The sequence below is a fragment of the Apis laboriosa genome, unplaced genomic scaffold (assembly GCF_014066325.1).
Source record: "Apis laboriosa isolate Shangri-la unplaced genomic scaffold, ASM1406632v1 scaffold173_cov153, whole genome shotgun sequence".
Taxonomy (NCBI): domain Eukaryota; kingdom Metazoa; phylum Arthropoda; class Insecta; order Hymenoptera; family Apidae; genus Apis; species Apis laboriosa.
Window position 1 is genome coordinate 602396 of NW_025222150.1, and position 20874 is coordinate 623269.

General features: G+C 25.7%; 1 protein-coding gene across 11 annotated transcripts in view; it reads right to left on the reverse strand.

The window, feature by feature from the left end:
• Positions 1–6463: 6463 nt before the first annotated feature.
• Positions 6464–20874, reverse strand: part of LOC122711594 (putative transcription factor capicua) — a 56374-nt gene continuing 41963 nt past the window's right edge. For 7 of the 11 annotated variants that reach the window (XM_043930530.1, XM_043930527.1, XM_043930528.1 and 4 more), the window contains 20 exons: positions 19264–19655; positions 17741–18296; positions 17375–17638; positions 16936–17047; positions 16632–16838; positions 16438–16553; positions 15496–16361; positions 15156–15369; positions 14727–14807; positions 13498–13784; positions 12946–13356; positions 12563–12872; positions 12159–12472; positions 11325–11553; positions 10882–11085; positions 10537–10803; positions 10215–10413; positions 9908–10125; positions 9271–9750; positions 6464–9193 (listed from right to left, as the gene is read on the reverse strand). In XM_043930530.1, coding sequence (XP_043786465.1) covers positions 9123–9193; positions 9271–9750; positions 9908–10125; positions 10215–10413; positions 10537–10803; positions 10882–11085; positions 11325–11553; positions 12159–12472; positions 12563–12872; positions 12946–13356; positions 13498–13784; positions 14727–14807; positions 15156–15369; positions 15496–16361; positions 16438–16553; positions 16632–16838; positions 16936–17047; positions 17375–17638; positions 17741–18296; positions 19264–19635 — 5778 coding nt within the window. In that variant the 5' untranslated portion in view covers positions 19636–19655 and the 3' untranslated portion in view covers positions 6464–9122. The remainder of the gene's footprint in view (positions 9194–9270; positions 9751–9907; positions 10126–10214; positions 10414–10536; positions 10804–10881; positions 11086–11324; positions 11554–12158; positions 12473–12562; positions 12873–12945; positions 13357–13497; positions 13785–14726; positions 14808–15155; positions 15370–15495; positions 16362–16437; positions 16554–16631; positions 16839–16935; positions 17048–17374; positions 17639–17740; positions 18297–19263; positions 19656–20874) is intronic. The other 4 variants (XM_043930534.1, XM_043930533.1, XM_043930536.1 and 1 more) reach the window with 4 other exon arrangements.

Consider the following 20874-nt stretch of genomic DNA (forward strand, 5'->3'; position numbering starts at 1 on the left):
CGTAAAATTTATTTACTTCAATGTATTTTTAGCATTATTGCAAAATATTTAATATTTGAGAAATATACATTAATAATGTTCATAAATTAAGAAATCTATTATTAATTTGATATTAATAAAAATATTATTTTGTAACATTTATATTACAAATTAGTTTTAAAATTAAAATAAGATAAAAACATAATATCTTGACATTCCTTGCATTATTTATATAATTTTGAGATTTAAAATATGTATATATAAAAAAAATTATAGAAATATAGCTGTAAAACTTATAATTTAAAAGTGTTTATATTTTTTATTCAAGTATGTAAATAATTTTTTACTTTAAATAAATATATACTATTATTTCTAAACATTGTTATAATTTCTTTAATCATATTTAGCAATAAATACATTAATGCAAATAGAAAGATTTAAAGTAATATTACATATATATATTGAAATTTTAATTGTGCAATTTAATGCATATTTATTAATTATAAATATAGGAAGAAATAAAAGATGAAATTTACGTTCAATTTTTATATTACTTATAATCTTACAATTATGTTATGTGGCAAATGTGGACAACTCAGAAAGAAAAATGAAGCTCTTTGTTGAAATATGTTGTACAAAGTATGATGTACATTTTAATACATTGATTAATTAACATTGCCATTATATGCTCAATCTTACGTTATCGAAGGAATAATTTTAAATGCACGTCGACATTTACGATGTCTTATTGTTATTTTTAAATGTGTAATTATCTTCTGAAATTAATAACAAAAAGTTTAGTACGCATCACGTATATGTTCCGTTGTATTTATTTATACTTCAGTTTATGTGCTACGTGCATTATATACAAAAAGAATGACTAAATTGTGACGTCACGTTTGGCATATATTTAGCGTTTAATCTATTGATGAAAAAAGAATTAAACAACTTATCGATAATGTCTTTGATAAGTTTCAATGTACTTAATTGTACGCGTTTTTATCGAAAATCTGTACATCTCGAAGCTGCTAAATATTTTCCTCACAAATTCTCTAACAATGTATAATTCAATTTGTATTTCGTTTTTTCTCACCGGTAATAACATGTCTTCGAAGCAAATCATTATCTATATACAGATTAAAAATCCACGCTTCGTTTTTTTTAATCAATAAACATCGTCGAACTTTCAATCTCCAGTTGTTAATAAAATACAGGCAAACGATTATCAAACGATCGGCATATTCATTGTTCGGTTTGCACTTTTACAATAATTCTCGCTAAACACTGTTTTTTCGACATTCTGCGACATTGCGATCACATTAATTTTTTTCAAGTCACGAGTTATCTATTCTATTGAAAATAGGCAATCCTTATACAGGCTTCGAATTTAAAAACTTTTCACATACACAGTTGTTTTCTCTCTTTTTTTTCATCCCGTGACATTTTAATTAGAATATTTTATTAAGTATCTTCAAGGCATGATGATGTACACCTGTTCGATGGTAATTTCAGGCTCAGAATGTCGGCGATTGTCAACACAGATTACAACATTTTATTTGATAACACTTGTTTAATATTTTTATAATTAGACATCGGTATATAATATATATGATTCTTTAATATATATATTTTGTGAAGAATATTTCTTGCAAATAATTATTTCGCATTTATCTGCTTTCTGAAAATTTGTAATTGGTAATCTGCTAATTCTTGTCTTTCTTTCTTATTTGTTTTTTTCTTTTTCTTTATATATATAATGATGTTAATAATACTAATGTACAGAGGCCCTTAAATAACATTTCCCCGAGAAGAGTGCATATCTCTGTATATAATGTTGGAATAATATTTGTTTCATTTGTGCACTTCATCGAAAAATATCTGCGCTTTCGCATTCTAATACTTAAATTTATTTTAAAAGGAAAAAGAAAAGCCAATTCTTATATTCCTTCATGTTTAAAGAAGTCTTTCATCGACTATGACGGACTATTTCCTGTAAGTATTTTTTCTTTTTTTATTCATTATTATTAATTTTTTTTCTTTTATTATAATCTTAATACAAATACTAATATAGTATTTTATACAATAATAATATCATACCTATTATAATATTTATAATAATGATATAAATATTATAGTATTGGTATACATTATACAACTTGTATTAAAATTATAATAAATTTGAATCTGAATCTGACAAAAGAATCGTTTTAAGATGCTGTTCTGTTAGAAAGTTAAATATTTCCTATCGATGGTATCATTGATTTAACGCATTTAATCTTATTATAATCTTACTCCTTAACATCTTTATGCGAAGTTCCTAAAAGCAAGAGAATAAAATCTATCAATCGATCTTATCTAATCGGCATTATTAGATTATGTATAAAGAAATAAATTTCATCGTTTTAACATGATTTATAATTTTCAAATAATAATAATCATGTCACGCTGTACGTCGATGTTGCTCCTTTTTTTACTTGTTATCTTTTTCTTCTATTTGTTATTTTTCTTAAGACAAATACAACAAATAGGCATGAAATTATATATATATATATATATTTTTTTTTTTTTTTTTTTTTTAATAAAAATATTAAGTCATCCTACAAATAATACAATTTTTTAGAGTTATTATTTTTATTAGAGTTCTTAAAGAAATTATACCAGTGAAAATAATCGCAATATAACTTTTATAATAAAGTAAAAAAAGAAAAAATTTAATGGAAAATTATTGTATTATAGAAATGAAAAAAAATACATTATTTAATAATGGACATAAGATAATTTATTTTCATCTAATAAATTTATTGAAAAAAGCGAATTTTTTGTAAGATGACTTAATATATCCGTTTGCAGTTTTATTTGAGTTTTCTTCTATTTTTTTTTTTTGATATTAACTGTACGGAAGCAATACAAAACATCTAACGGAGAGAATGTATTTGTATAACAATATTAGTGTATTACATTATTTATAATTTATTAGTATTAATTCGTTTTGTTTTCGTACAGTAATAAAGGACATCGCAAACGATTCAAATTTTTAATGTTAATTCATAATTCGCTGAATAAAATGAGATTCTTGTTGCTCTAAATGCAAGCAACATTCCGAAATATGATCGATGAAATGAGCTTGTGAAATTTGTTCAGGAAAAAGCATCAATAAATAAATAACTGATATTTCTTGTGCACATTAGAGCAATGTGACATTGTATAATTTGCTACGAACAAGTAATTACAATAAATATTCCTATTTCTTAGAGATATTTTTATATTTTTTAACACAATAAATAAAATCGTGTTCAAAATCATGGATTTCTTTTTCATTTACATTCTCTTCGTATCAGATATTTATAGTAATTTATTTTATAAAAATAAGTAAAAAGTTATAATGAAAAATAAGAAAAAAAACAGAAGAAAAAGGAAGTATGTAGAAGTTTGAAAGAATTTGAAGGCAACTAGAGTTCTCGAAAATATCAATTTTTTTTTTTTACACATATATAATTATCACATATTATATGTGAAATTTTAAATATTTTATGATTATTATGTTTACGATTACAATGAAAGTTTCCGATACGATGAAAATAAATTATCATAAAAATTATGTAGAAGACATTATGTAGAAGATTATTGTAATTAAAACATATAAAAAAAAAAAAATTTTTTTAAAAATTGAATATTAAATGTTGTTATTATAAACATGACAGAACTTTTTTTAATTTTTTGAAAAATTATATTGTTTATCTATGATTTTTTGAATTTTTTGTTAAATTGATTTTTTATTGTTAATTAATAATATACTTATTTATAAAATACCTTTTTAAAGGATATTATCATACATGCGTAATACGCGTGTATATCTTTTCGAAAAGGTATTTTCTGTTCTTTTAAAACTTGCCGCAATGTAAATACATGTCCGTCGCAAATATCACAATGCTTATCGAACAAACTTCTAACTTCGAGATTTTTTTTTGTTATACTAATGTCCCATATCGTTCGGATCGTTCTTTAGAAAATGTAATGTATTTGTAAGTCAAAATGGCCATAATGGCAAATTTGGTCCAACAACTGGTTCTCGTATAGGAGCATTGGAATTAAAATCTGTCTATCGCGAAAAATCGTCTGCATATTTTGTTCGTGTATTTACTATTTATAAAATCTCAATATATACGTATGATTAAATGAAAAAAAAAAAATTATTAAATATAAACATAAATTCTTCTAACAATGATAATTATAATATATTTGGACTTCAATCTTTTCATAATAGCTTTTACCAAAATTTATTTTCAAAAAAGTTTTATAAAAAATTATTTAAAAATTATTTTGTTCATTAATTAATTCATCAACATAAAATATTAATATTATGCTTTATTTAAATTTATGTTTTAAAGTAATTTTACATAACAAACATAATTTTTATCTTTTTCTATCCACTCGCGAATGAACGAAATAAATAATTAATAATAATGTTTGTTTATGTAAAATTATTAAATAAAATTTAATATAATTGACATTTGAAATATTATGTGCAATATATAAATATATGCAATATTTCATTGTAATTAATACAACTTGAGATTTTTCATTTACAATTCTCAAAAACATTCTATTCTTTTTTTTTTAATAATATATTTTTTACTAATTAAAAGGAAAAATATTTAAAGTCAATAATTGTTTTATACTTTAAGTAATAATTCAACGTTTAAAACTTATTATAGAAGTATTACTATTACTTTAAATATATTGATAAAATAGCAAGAATATCCATATATAAAGCAATAAAAGATATAAATCAGGAGTTATATTCATCTATTATTAATAAAAGATATCTATTTATCATTATTTTTTACACATTCAAAAAATAATGAAATGTTATTACAAAAAAAAAAATATGTACTATAATATGTACATGCATCCAGTAATTACATGTATATTAAATATATTACAAACTTTTATATTTGCAGTATTAAATTTTTAAAAATGCAATATTAATATCTCGAATATCATTTATATAATTAAATTATATGCAGTATAATTGTAAAGATCATATGCACGTAATATGAAAATGATAACATTATTATTAAATTGTTATTTATAAAGACTTAGAATACTTTCAAGAATACAATTCATCTTATCTTATTAACCAAAAGTGAAAAATAATTTTTAAAGACGTTTCAAATCGAAAGTTTTAAGAGAAATATTTTTTAAATTTGATGAATTGTCTGCGGACGACATTGCATAGATTGGTCAGATTTTAATCCCTCAGCCTATTATTTCTATAATATGTGTTTTATATATGTATATGCATATCATGTGTATATATATGTATGCATTTATAAGTTGTCAAATATTTCACAGTGTAACATTTTGTTTCTGTTTTTTCTTCATACAATTATACTTTATTACCTACGCATGTACATGCATGTACTTTTTTTGGTACAATGCATCAATGCTGTATATAACAAAGATTTATGGTATGCTTTCTACGCAGAGTTATTTTTCATCGCTTCTATGCACGACTTATTATTTTTTCTATATTCGGTATTATTTCTTATAATATTATTTCTGTGTGACTGATATTATAATCGTATAACAGTTTTAAAAATATTTCAGAATTAAACAAGGAATAATAGAATGACTACAATAGATGAATAGCAACTTAGAACGTAATAAAATACATTACTGCAAGTAATATAAGAATAATAAAAAAAGAGAGAGAGAGAGAAAATTAAGAAATGGATGCACAGGGTTCGTTCAAGTGCGTTCATTTTATACAATTGGAGAAAGGATTCAAAAGAAGGAGTTAGGAAAAGAATTATAATATGGTGAAGAAAATGCCAGTAGAATAGCCGCCACTTTACTTTACTTCTGTTTTCCTAGATCACAGTCACATATATGGCTGCTAAATCACGGAACATATTTCATCACCAATTCTTTTTTTTATTTTTGAATAATAATAATAATAAAAAAAAAGAAAAAAGAAAAGAGGAAGAAAATATAGTAAAATAACTTCAAAATCTTATCAATACTGGAAAATAGTTCACTAGTTTACACAAGTACAAAATATAACATTCTTTGAAAGGGCAAGTGAGACACTCGATCCCTGTCAGGATCCATTCCTGTACATAAAAAAATATTCACGAAGTAATTTAATAATCGAGGAATAAATTAGGATATATTATATAAAATGTTATTTCTTTTTTCGTAACGTGAGAAAGTTTTATTAAAAATCACTCTTATTATTCTATATCGCTTTTTTCATATAAATTGTAAATTAAATTATTCGATTAATATAAAATTATTGCGAAAACCAGATGTTTTAAAATGAAAATACGCATATGTTTAAAATATTCTTCATGATAAAATAATGTATTTACAAAACTATTATTAAATGATATCGAATTTAAGATAACTTGTGCTTTTAAACAATATTATAAAATTTTTCTTTGAATGAATCATATTTTTTTTTTTAACTATTATAAATTACAAATATATTCGCCAGTTTTTTTCCCTTTTTTAAAGAAAAAACGAAAAAAAAACTACTATTTACGATAAAATTGATGCAATACGATATTTTATGGAAATGAAGATGCAGAGAAATTATATGAATGAGAATAATATTGTTTAAAAAGAGTGATATGAACACAGTATAAATGATTTCTAATAAACTTATCCGAAGAATATATTAACATTAAATTATATTTTTTTACATAATAAATATATTCTTAAAAAGAAAAAAATTGTATTAAAAGGAAAAAAGAAATCCTTCTTCGGAGTATAATTCACAGGAGTGATCAGTGCAGATTTCAAGTGTCTCATTTTTTCAGTAATCGCTTGCCACCGGTGCATTAACGCTCCGTAAAAAATAATAAATCAAAAAATCGTAAGAGAGTAATATTATGTACTATATACAAATAATATCCTAACACTTTAGGAAAGGATTAACTTTGGAGAAGGGTAAGGGGACCATTTCATGCGCAAGAAGAGTTCACGAAGGCCCACAATCTGTAAATTTTATCTTTTCTTTTCTCGTATTCTTTCTAATCCTGCCCGCGCTCTCATTTATAATTATTATTCTACAAATTACAATGCTCTACTCTACCGTTTCGGATGTATCCTAAATTTTATATAATATATATTCGGTATATTATATTTGTTTTCTATTTACAAAATATGTAGAATAGACATTGTTCCTATCCTAACTATAATATGCGTGCCGTGGCGCGAGACTTTTTTAAACCTTTCAAAGTGCGCTTTTTTTATAAACATATTACTAATTACATAATCTATTTTACAGCCAAATTCAACAATCTCCGCTAAAATTCAACGCGTTTCTATTAGAATATGAAATTTTTTATAACGTAAAAGCAATCATGTGATTGATAAAATGCACTAAAATAAACGAAATACGTTATATACATATAATGTATGTATAATTTGCGTAATGAACAACACGAGTTCCATTAAAAGCATAGTAACAAAATTCTCAAATCGCAACAACATATTCAATAAATCTTCTCGGCACTTCTTTTCTTATCTCGGCGCTCGATGGTAATATTAAATCTTATATATTTGCAAATTTTTCATTAGATCACACACGCATTTGATTATGACATGCTAAAGGTAAAAACAAATAATTTGTCATGGCCAAAAAAAAAAAAAGAAAAAAATACGGCCTCTATAAAACCGCTTATATCTAAATTGGCCAAAAAAAAAAAGGAAAAAGGAAAAAAAAAAAGAAAAAAAAAGAAATAAAGAAAAAAACAACTTCAGCATCAGCAGATCAACTTTAAAATGCTTATAAAACACAAATTCAACGCGTTGAATTTGAGCAGAGGTCTAAAAACAGTAGATAAGTACTTTCGAGAATATTGGAAACATATTACATATTATCTATATCAAGTGGTGTCTAACAATTAATTCTTTACTATTAAGGGATTTATTACGCATGCATTCCCTTGTTTGTCGCCGCACAATGGCACGATTTTTGTCTCCACTGTTATAATCTATGAATCACCAAAGTATGCTTTCGTCTTAAAATTGTCAGACACAGCATCATAGATACTTTAAACTCTCCAGATATCTCCCATTCCAATTCATGCCATAATATTTACAAGTAAAATAAACATATTTGTTGACTGCATTACATAAATTTTGTGCAATGTTTATCGCAGTTCTTTCTTTTATATTTTTCTTTTTTATCTATATCATATATAAAGAATAACTAAAGTATATATAAACTCTGATTTCATTTTATAATGTTTCATTAATTCTAATACTCTCTGATTACGACTTTCTCTTCCTCTTTCTCTCAAAAACACCCATACACATTCTGCACTCACGCGAAATTTCATTTTCTATATCACACATATTCATTTTTTTCTTTCTACTGGATCTCATAGTATTTTTAACAATGTTTAACAATGGCTTAGGCCTTTCATAATCCTTGCAAGGTATATCGATGTACAAATATCAGTCGTGCATATTTGGAATTATACAACTATGAGTTGTAACTTTATAACGTAGTAAAATAATTTTTTCATTTCTATATTACCATTTCATAAATCATCTTTGGATTTAGAATGCAGACGAGTATTGTCTTTCCTTCTGAGAGAAGAAAGCTCTTTTTTTCGAATTAAATATTTCGCGCGCGAAACAGTTATTTTATGTCATTATATTATTTTTTTCTCATTTTGTTATTAAACAAGATAATATGATTAAATTTTTAAGTTGAGCTTTTAATTTACTAATGAGCGTTATCGTTACTAAAATACAGTAAATTCTTTATCACGCAAATTTTCACAATTTTATATGTCATTATCCCAATAGAACACAGATACTCGAACACACATCGAAGTCAACATTAGTAATCTTGAGAAATACTCGATACGATATTTCTTTTATATACAATATAAAGATATTACTAATATATGTACATCGATTCACCTTGATATGCCTGTCTAAGTTACCTGCACCAGGTTATATCAAAGTTTGAATTGCACTAAAGCCTTGCAGCACTTTACAACTCGCTAAAACTTGTACATCAACAATTTTTCCAATAAAATCTTTCCTTTTTTTCAATGAATAATGATGTACTCATGTTGTGGAGTAAGGGGATGCATAGTATCACAGTTGGCACGTGGGCGCTAGCTACCACTACTGCTTACAGGCAGTGAATGTGGAGCTCCCATCGATGTAGGAGGAGCAGTCAATGGTCCTATAAAAATATTCTTTATATATTACTTGCCTTATAATTAATATTTAAAAAAATATAAAACTATCTCAAATAATTACCAGTTATATTAGGTGAAGATTCAGAAACAGGTAGTGGACTAACTAGACTGTTAGCACTCATAGGTGTAGAGTTAGCTTTTAATTTTTGTCTGACCTCCCTAATTTTTAATTGCAAACTTGTCTTATTAGGAAATATATCTGAATGTTTTGCTTGAAAAGTTGTAGTAGCTTGTGTTGAAGGAAAGTAACCATGTTCTTGAAATAATTGCATTACAAGATGTCGACGTTGTTCTAGTACTTTCCTGTGACCTCGTTCATTTTCACTTCTGCCAATTCCTACAGAGTTTCCCGCACCTCCACCAGGTGTTTTTGGTGTTCTGGGTGAACTAGCATCAACATCTCCTACTAGATCGGTATTAGTTCTATATGCATCAACGTTAAAATCTGGACCAAAGAATGTATTTCCTGTCAACTTGACACTAGAAGTTGATTTTGGAGTAGCAGATATTGATGTATCTGATTCGATGTCATCCTCATTCACTATTAGAAAAAAATTTTTATTGTAATATTTAAATTTTTAGATAAAAATTAAAAGATACGTGCCCTTTTATAAAATTATTAAATAATTTAATAATTATATAAAAATATATAAAAATATAAAAATATTAACTTATATAACTTATATAAAAATATTTACTTGTGGGCCTATGAGGTCCTTGCGCGGATTTTTTTCTATAACTTTGCATTTGTATCGACGATTGTAAATTTGATGGATGTAAACCAGATGTTACTACTGAACTATGACCAGATGAACCCACTGTATTGATACTGATTGCACTTGGACTTTGTATATCTTCTGGTTTAAATTCTGGTAAGGATGAGAATTTTTCTTGGAAATTTACTTGCTCCAGAACTCTATATACAAAAAATTATATTTTTGATTGTAAATTTAAATTTAAATTTAACATAATGATAAAATTCAAATAATTTTTAACTTTTCATACCTGTCCATTCCATCTTCGACATTTTTTTTGAAAAAAGAACCCTTCTTGGTAGATGGTGACGGCGAAGCATGAGATTCTGAAAAATTTTGTTGTTGTTGTATTTGTTCTGTAGCTTGAGATGTGTTTGTTTGTGGACGATTATCACAATGTTGAGAAGTCAAAGGCCCATGGTCTCCTGCATTTGATGTGGGAGGCATTGCTATAAAAAATAAAGAATGTATATATATATATATTTATGTTTTATATATTTTCATTTATATTTATTATTTAAAATAATTATTAATATATCATTAATATATCATGAAGTTAAATAAAAATATACCCATTGACTGTCTCCTTTGTAACGGTGCTCGACCAAGTTGTGCTGGAGTTGGAGCAAGCATAAAAGGACCTTTACTTGGACCTATATCATTAGGTTGTGTTTCATCCATAGAATATGATTTATTTGTGGGAATTTCAGTACTACCATGATTACTAAGAGGTGTATGAGGAGTATGTGGAGTAGATGGCTGTTTATGTTTATCATTTGTAGCAGATAAAAGAATATTCACAGTATCTTTTCTTTCTTGATCAGATTTTACATTAGTTACTGAAAAAATATAAAAACCATTTTTAATTCAAAATATATACAATATCATTAAAAATTATCATAAAAAATATGATTTACCATAAAATTGGGCATGATTATTTCCTATTTGATTTTCATTTTTTTCAGGTTCTGCAAGACGAGCTATTGGATGACCAATTCCTCGATAAGTTGACGTAGTGGAAGTTGTTGGAACCGAATATGGTTTGGTCACTATTACACTTTGGGTTTCCATTTTATTGCCAGAAACTAAAGCTTGGGAAGATATATTACGATTGCCAGCATCTATAAAATATAATTTGTATTATATTTATTTTATATAAATTTTTATAAATATATTTTTATATAATATAAATTAATAAATCATTTTAATATTAAAAATAATATTAGAAGAAGTTATAATAAATATATAAATATTATAAGTAGTAATTGCAAATAATATTTTATTACAATAAAAAATAATAAAATTTTGAAATAATTATATAAAATTAATTATATATAAATTATATTTTGCAAAAACTTACCAGAAATAGGTATATGAAATCCACAATACATCCGGGAATGAGGTGGTGTTGGACCAAGATACTGTGATCCCTGCTGCGGTTTGGAAACAGCCACCAAATCGTTATCGAGCAATGTTAGAGTGAACGATGGTTGATAAGGAACAGCTGAAGTAAGGGGGCGAAGAATAGTGCCTAAAGACTGCAACGGCTGCTGTTGTTTAAACAGAGCCATCATAGGTTTCGATCCAATCTGTCAGTTAAACTTTTATAGTTTAATCTTTGAGTTTATTCGCATGTGTTTACATAGCACCTTTTAGAAAAGCTTTAAGAGTTCGCTGCTCCCTCAATTCAGGTTTTAATTGGAAAATAGAAAAAAAAAAAAAAAAAAAAAAAAAAAANAAAAAAAAAAAAAAAAAAAACAAAGAAAGAAAGAAAAGAAATAATATTGCAGCAAGGTAAGTGTAGGCACGTGCGAATAGCACTCGAATTATACTTAAACTTTATAGTAACTATTCATACCTTATATTCAGACAGTAGTAAAAAATAATCATTTATGAGATAATAAATAATTGATTGTTTGAGTGTAGGTAATATAATTATATTTGTTAATTCAAAAAAATATGAAAATTACTATTTATCCTTCACTCAAACGATAAATATAGAATTTTTAAGTATTCACACATGCCCGAATGAAAAGGATTATTTTACAGGATATTAGGAAAATAAAATATTTAAAAAATTTTAAAATTATATAATTCATTGAATTCATTGTATAGGTTCAATTCGTCTGGACCATTGTAGGTATGTATGTTACTATTATACATTTTTAATAATTTATATATTTGTAATACTTACAGAATGTAATACCGGAGCAGCCGTAAATTTAGGTATATTTCTTCCATTTTCATGAATACTTGCTACTAAATTACTCATACTATATTGAGTACTATATTGTTGCTCATTTTTTACTGGTTCTGGTTTAATGACTTTTGGAGATATTGGCATAGTTATAAAAGCTCCACCTGTAGGTTGAAAACCTGATACTCCAGTTGGATTGACAGGACTATGATAAGGATATGTGCTGGGTAAAACAGAAACGCTTCCTCCTTTGTCCATAGAAGTATGATGATATTTCGTCGTAGTTTCAATGCCTGTTGAAGGTATTCGTGCTAGACGAACGGAGAAATTAAATTTATCATACTATACTACATTGTTGAACATCATTGTTGATTTTTATATAATTAAATATTAAAACAAACCTTTTATCGGCTTAGGCCTACAGGTTATTTCTTGTTTAACATTTATTGCTTCTCTCTTTTGACCAGTTACAGGTGAGAACCGTGATTGCATATAACATTTCTTTTCAGTGTCTTCATCTTGTACATCATTATCACTATCTGTCAATTTATCTTTGCATTTTAAATCTATTTCAGGTTGTGGATCTTCACAGATTACCATTTGATCTTCATCTGACGCATTACCATCTTCGTCCTGTTTTAAATCACATTCTGTATTTTCAACTGGTAAAGGCATTTCCATTATTCGATGTGTATGTGACTGATTAATAACCTAATAAAATATATAAATATATTATTTAACATAAAAAAAATTAAAACATTTAAATAACGTAGATTAAATTTACCTCAATCGTGGGAGCTTCATTATATACCGTAGTAACGGGAACAGTAATTTCGTCTGTAGCTCTTGGTGTTAATGGTACATCATCTGCTGGTGGTCCCATATCCGTTTCTTCTCCAGTACTATTTAATTTCCCTCGAGATTCGCTACCTTTAAAACTTGTCGTTGAAGATTTTCGTCTATCTTTACTACACCATTTCCAATCTGGATGTGCTTTAAAATGTGCTTCTTTCACTTCTGATGCAAGATCATGATATTTTTGTTTTTCTTCTGGTCCTAAGGCATACCACCATTCCCCCAATATTTTAGACACAGTACGATTATCTTGATTCGGATGTCTTTGATGCACTACTGCACGATGTCGTTTAGAAAAAATCATAAATGCATTCATCGGTCGGCGTATTCTATCTTTAGTCTGTGAAATTATATTATAAATTTTTAAAATTAATCCCATTTCATTTATATTATATTATATTAAATAAAATTTAAAATATAATATTGTTTTAAAATAAAAATTGTAATAATATTCTTATCACATTATTCTTATTAAACTTACTTTAAGAGGACTCTGTGGTTCCTTGGAATGCAATGCACTAAGGGATTGACTGCGTCTCTTATTAGCATTAGCTTCAACTTCTGCAGGAGTTGTGGGTTCTGTTTCAAAAACATCATCATCTTCTTCTTCAGCTGGAGTTATAGGATCTGGTCCTGGTCCAGATCCATCTTCACCAGGTGTACTCATACTAATTGGAATTGGAGGTGCACTTAATGGTGGACTCAATGCAGATGGTGGAGGACTCACTTCTGATTGATCTAAAACTGTTGTTTGCCAAGGAAAAGCTGCTGCAATAAAATTTTTGTATTAATCACAATGACTCTTTGATTAATTCTGAAAATAATAGCAAAAAATATATTATTATAATTTACTAAAGTTAAATTGTTTTCATAAAAGAAAATGTTAGTATATAATAAAAATTATTTTATGAATAAATTAGTGAAATATATATAATTAATATTATGATATATAATATATTTTAAATATATTGAAATATAATATATTTCAATATACTGAAATATAATATATTTTAAATGACAGTTTAAAGATATTATAAAATTTAAAATATAATAAAAAAAAATTAATATCATCTATCCTCAATCTTAAAGTAATATTAAACATTAAATATTGAATCATATTTTGATTTAAATAAAATGAGATAAAATATATAATTCAAATATTAACAAAAAATGAATCAATTGCATTTTCTGTAAAACAGATAATGATATATTTTGTATAATTCATACTTATTCATAAAATAAATTACAAAAATTATAAAATTATTAAAATATTTATTATATTTATATAAATTCATTTTTTTAATAATATCATAATTATATATATATTAAGTTCTAATAATATAATATATTATAAACAATAATAATACATATAAAAAATATTTAAATTATGTTGTTACTATTATTAAATTTTTCTACTAAAAATTGATATAAATTGATATAGAAATTATTGATATAGATATAAATAAGTTATTTCAATTATTAATATAATATATATCAATATATATCAATATATTATTAATATAATATATATCAATATTCTTTTAACAATTTTATAAAGTAATTCAATAATTTTATAATATAAAAATATATTTTATATTTATTAAAAATTATTTTTTTAAATAAATATAAGATTGATCATATGTATCATTGACATATTTTCAATAAATATTAGAATAATAATATATTTTATTTGACATTTAAAACTCAAACCTTTTTTCCAGTTGCGCCCTGCATTATTCAGTAATGATGGGGGATGGGACTGGTATGCAGGAGGAACATCATGACTACCATCTGTGGAAATCTTATTATTATTAGTCAAATCCGCTAATTAATGTAAAATGATAAGATGATATAATATAAACGCAATCATAAATAAAAATTATATAAAACAACAATTTTTTATCTAATATTAAATTATGTAATAAAATATATTTAATAATAATCTACCAATTAAAAAATAGTTTCTGACATAATATTATTATGAATAAAATTTGAAATTAAAAAATAAAAAATTATAACAATTATTCTAAAACAAAAATAAAAAAATAAAAATAAAGTTTAATCACTTTAACATAAAAATATTAAAATAATTAAGAAATAATGTTTACAAAATAATGATTTTGAAATCCATAAACTTACACAGAACTCCATTATTTTTAGAATTTTCTTCCCTAGATGATTGCGTTTTAGGAATCTGTACCAAATGCCCAGGTTGTACAATTACATGTTGGAAGACACTTGTTGGAGTAGGCGGATTTGAAGCTTCAGTAGTTGTCATCACAACACTCGTAGGAGGTGGTTGTGTTCTTTGCATATCCATATGAGTAGATACATGTGTAGCCACTTTATTTGCCTAATAATAATGATATATTTTATTTTATTAGATATATTTTTTACATTTAATATTGTAATCAAAGTGAAGTTGAAATTAGTAATGAAAGTAAATGAAATTACTAATAAAATTATTAAGATTGCTTACTTGTAAAACGGATAATTTGTCGACATGGACGGATGAAACAGCAGGTGATTGTGGAGGCTGACATTGCGTTTGATGTAATGTTGCTGGAAGTTGACCTAAGTGATTCATTAATGCTGGTCTATATTTATCATCTTGATTAGTTATATGGCCTGCTGCAGATACATCCATACTATTTTTTATCACAAGATACTTTTTTTCATGTTGATGCTGCATCACATAAATTGGCTGATTTTGCGTTTGTGGTTGAGCATAATCAACAGGTTGTTCCAAAGGCTTATGTAGAAGAGTCAAATTTTGTGGTGTTGATGTAGATAGTGGCATATGAGGTGAATGAGATGGTTTTAATATTTGTGAATTTTGTTCTGAAATTTCAGAATGATTAGAAAAACCATTATTCGTTGTAAGTGCATGTTGAAGAATGATGCCTTGTTGTTGTTGAGCTATAGTCGTCACAACCGATGGATGCCGCGGCGGTGGGCTTTGTTCTGACCATGATGAAGTTAAATTGGATCCTGGTATACCACGACTTACAGGAGAGATTCTTATCACGCTTGTTCCTATACTAGCAGGAACTGGGGCAGTTGGAGCTGAACGATTCGATCTAACCACTCGATTCGGTTCAGGCTTTATTACTTGCTGTTGATATTGAGTAAGGAAAGTAGATTGAGTAGGTGAATGTTTCCATTTCGCACCAGGCGAGATTAATGGAGTTGCATGATGAGCAGGACTTGAAATAGGCATAAACACATTATTTTGATTCAGTCCCAAGGGTGGTACTGGAGATTGATTGATACAAGGAGATATCGAAGATTGTCCTGTTGGTGAAGAGAAAGCTGGTGTTGCCGATCTAGAACTTCCTAAGGAGACTATAATAAAAAAATATTTATTTTTTTAAATTAAAAATTCAAAAATTTCGTAAAATATTAAAATTTAAGAATTTACCAAGCATATTAGCAGCTTCAGTTTCATCTGGATCAAATCGTCCAGCAATTCTTTTATCTCCATAATTTGGAGAAGTATCAGAATCTCTAGATGTTTCTTCACCATCCATTTTGCCACTAAATATTTCCATTATTTAATATACAAAATTACTAAATTATTATATTTAATTAATAAATAATTACTATTTTTCTTACCCAGAAAAAGTATTTGTTGGACCTCTAAGACAAGATCCTTTCAAACTAAGATGACGAGAACAATATCCTCTTCGTTGACTTTCTTTGGAACATCCTTCTTTACTACAAAGTCTACGCCATTGTTTACCATTAAATTTTTTTCTAACTCCACTTGGTGTAGCCACTACATCACCTTTTTTATATCTATGTGGCGTTGCCGCCTGAGATCTATTTAATATTGAACAATTCAATATTAAATTTATAATTCTTCTATATTTTTTATTTATTAATTAAATCCTATATTTTATTTAATTAACATTATTACCTGGGCGTGGCTGCTTGAGAACGAGGAGTTATACTGCGTTGTTCAACTAAACTACTGGTACTTCCTCGACTTTGCATGCTGCTTCGTTTACTGCTCCCTGACAATTTTGCATCTGTCAGTTGAATATATTTATATTATTATTATTTTTATTAATATAAATAAAGTATAAAATTAGAAAAAATAGATATAATAAAAGTTATTAAAAAATAAAATAAATATTATAAAAATTCCGAGATATTAGTTACAATTAAATTACAATATTATAATTTATTATAATAATATTCTGAAATATATAATTTTATATAATTTTCTGAAAATTTATTTCATTTCATTTCATTAAGAATAAAAATTCATTTCTAATAAATATTTTATTAAAAATTTCTACATTTAATAATTTTTAATAAATTTAAATACACAATAGAATTGTGTATTATCTAACCTGCATCTGAAGGGAATGTAATATCTTCCCTATCTAAGTCATCTTCACTTTCTAAATCATCATACGGTCGACTTCCATTACTTAATGCTGTAGTGGCAGGATGTGCAGAAGTGCCTAAAGTCATGAGAGGACTAGTACCAGTCGTTCTATAATAACCACCTGTGTCGCTATGAGTTGATATATGAGATGTATGATGAGAAGTGTGATGAAGTTGCAAAATTGGCACTGCTGTTGGAGCTTCTGAAGAATTTCGATAGCCATGTTCTACGAATCAAAAAAATAAAGGATTTATTTCAATGAGAATAAAATTTCTTATTAAAAAATTATATTAAGTTTTTAATTATATTTTATAGAGATATATTATACCAATTCCTTCGACCCTCGCAGAATCACAGTCTTCTAATCCTTCCTCTAATTCGTCCCACCAAGGAGGTTGCACTAATCGTAGATCCGCACGTGTCACAACATAACTATCATTTCGATCATCTTCCCTTGATATTTTAACAACAAAACGCTTAGGATTTGATAAAATCTTGCACACTGTCCCTTTTACAAACACTTTAGCCGCATCAATATGATTGTTTGATGGACACTTGATACAAACTTTTGCATCTAAAGTCACTTGCCCAACCGAGGGGCTCGCATCACCTATCACATCGTACCTTCCCGCACCCAAAACGTCAGTGTAACGCATTAGTTTTCTTTCTCCATCAAACTCAATATAAATTTCTCCTTGAACAACATTACGAATAACACCTGGATAATAATATGAATCCCTTAAAGCTAACACTCTGTGGTCGCGCCACTCACTGAGATCAATAGCAACAGGCCGAGGACGAGGACGTAAAGATTCCTCTCGAACAGAATAATCCACTGCTGTACTTTGAGGTGGTAAAACTACCACTGAATGTGCCGAGGATACCTAATATTAAAATATCATGATTAATACATATAGAACTATATTTAAAAATATTATTTCAGTTTGATGAAATATCTTTTTGATGATGTCTTCAAGATTCCTATTATTTATAACTTTTTTATATCATTTTTTACCCAAAGTATAAATAAAACAAAAATTATCATAAACTGTATGAACATTATATTTAAAAAAAGAAATTTTTTATATGTATTTTAGAAAATAAATAAAATATATTTTCTTGAAATTATTTATTAAATATTTATATATATGAATTTGTAAAATAATTAATAACCGTTTTCATTACTAAAGCATACACATATATTCTTAAATCTTGAACAAATTTAAGTTTAATAATTTCATAACCATTTTTCTCTTTTTTTAATAGATATCAAAAATAAATTATGTACATAAATTATATATAATAATTTATATATATATAAATTAGATAGAATGTAGATACTATTTATCAAATAAGAAAATATAAATTTTTTTTAAATAAAATGTTATGAATAATATAATTTAACTTTCTTATTTCTTCAAAAATTTGCATAAAACTTAATAATTTAAAAAAATAATAAGATATTTTACATAAATTGTGTTTGCATTTTATTGATAAAATTCATACTTTCTTTTACTCTATTTTTAAATTATATTTTTACGAATCATATTCGTATTTCTAATTAATAATCATTTAATATTATATAGTTTATCATAGAGAAAAAACTTCTTAAATATTTATCTTTATTCTTAATTTTCTCATAATATTTGTTTCATAGTACAATTTTTTATGATTATTTCAATAGTGAAATCATTTTAAAAATAAAAATTTCATTATTTTAATAACCAGGAAAGTATTTAAAATCACAATATATCTTATTACTTATTACATTTTTGAAACTTTAATTTGATATTTCACCAAGATATTATCTTATAGTTAATTCTCTTATAAAATTTTTCTTGCTATACGCACTTGATAACAATCGGATTCTTGTTGTTGCGGAGATTGCCGAGTTGCTGAAGTTGACTGTTGAACTAAACCTGATTGACTGAGTGGCATATTCGGTGCCCGTATGTTTACCATATTATTTACGGTTCTTGTTACATTACTGCTTTTATCCATTTCCTCAAGCTCCGATAAATCATATTTTCGTTTCTTTGGAAGTTTCTTAGCACTGATCGTTGGATCAGACGGATCCCGCTGAGGAGGCACCGGCGGCGGGGGTGGTTGTTCCGGAATAGATTTCTCTTCAATCGAACTGCCGCCACCACCCCCGCCTGCTCCATATTGTCCGCCTCCAAGGGGATCCCGTTTTTCGTGCATCTCAGAGTGAGCAGTCAGCATTTTGGCCACCTCACGCTGCTCTGTAAATTAAGAATAAAATATTAAAAAAAATTTTTTTAAGATTTTATTCATTTTTAAACATTTAAAAAGAATTCTAAAATCACTTTTTTATAATTTAAAAAGTTAGGCAATTTAAAAATTAAGAATAAAAAGAAGAAAGAAAATATAGAGAAATGAATAGATCAAATTCCACATGATATAAAAAGTAGATGTAAGAAACGAAGAATTTTAATTTATTTTTTATTTATAAATGATTTTATTATTTAATAGAATTAAATATCAATTGAATTTTTATTATAATAATAATGCAATATATATTCAACTTGAATATAAAATTCAAAATTCTGAATTATTTAGAATATAAATTTCTAATTGTTTACAGAGATGATTCATAAAAATAATAATATTCATTGCGTTTGTAAATATTATGCATGAATACTAGAATGAATAGATAAATATAAAATTTGATTCATGATCATTAATCTATATTCATTAATCTATAATTTTATAAAACTAATATAAGATAATATTACATACATAAATATTTAAGTATATATGCATTTTTTTTTAGCTTAGTAACTAAGTTTCAAAATATACATAAAAATATTACAAATAGTAAATACATAATAGTAAATATGTAATAGCTAATATAATTATCAATTTCATTTCAATTACTGTCATTGTTTAAAATCTTATATAACTTTATAAAATATTAATAATATAAACAATATAATCTTGTGATATTATCTAAAAAAAATAATAAATAATTTCATATAGAAGTAGTTTATTTTTATCTCATTATATTAATGATATTATATGTATTTTAAACATTTAAAATTAAGATAAAAGATATTTTCTGAATTATATATTCAATTTCATTTATACACTAGAATTTTATATTTAGAATGTTTGAACTGCGAGTATTTCTATGTTCGATTTCGTAATATTTAAGTAATAGTTATTTAGTGTTACGATGTAACTAATACTTCGTTAAATCACCATTTCATAATTTCCATAATTTATTAATTTATATTAATAAGAAAATAATAACAATTCTTTATTTTAATTGTCACCAGTAATAATTTTTATATTGAATGTGAAACATTTGTAAGTTGTTTCTTTTTAAGAATAAAAATTGAAAAAGAATTTTTAATCTCACTATTATTTTACAAACTAAATTAATATGCAATTTATATATTCCTTCATAATATAATAATATAAAAAATGATAATTTATTGC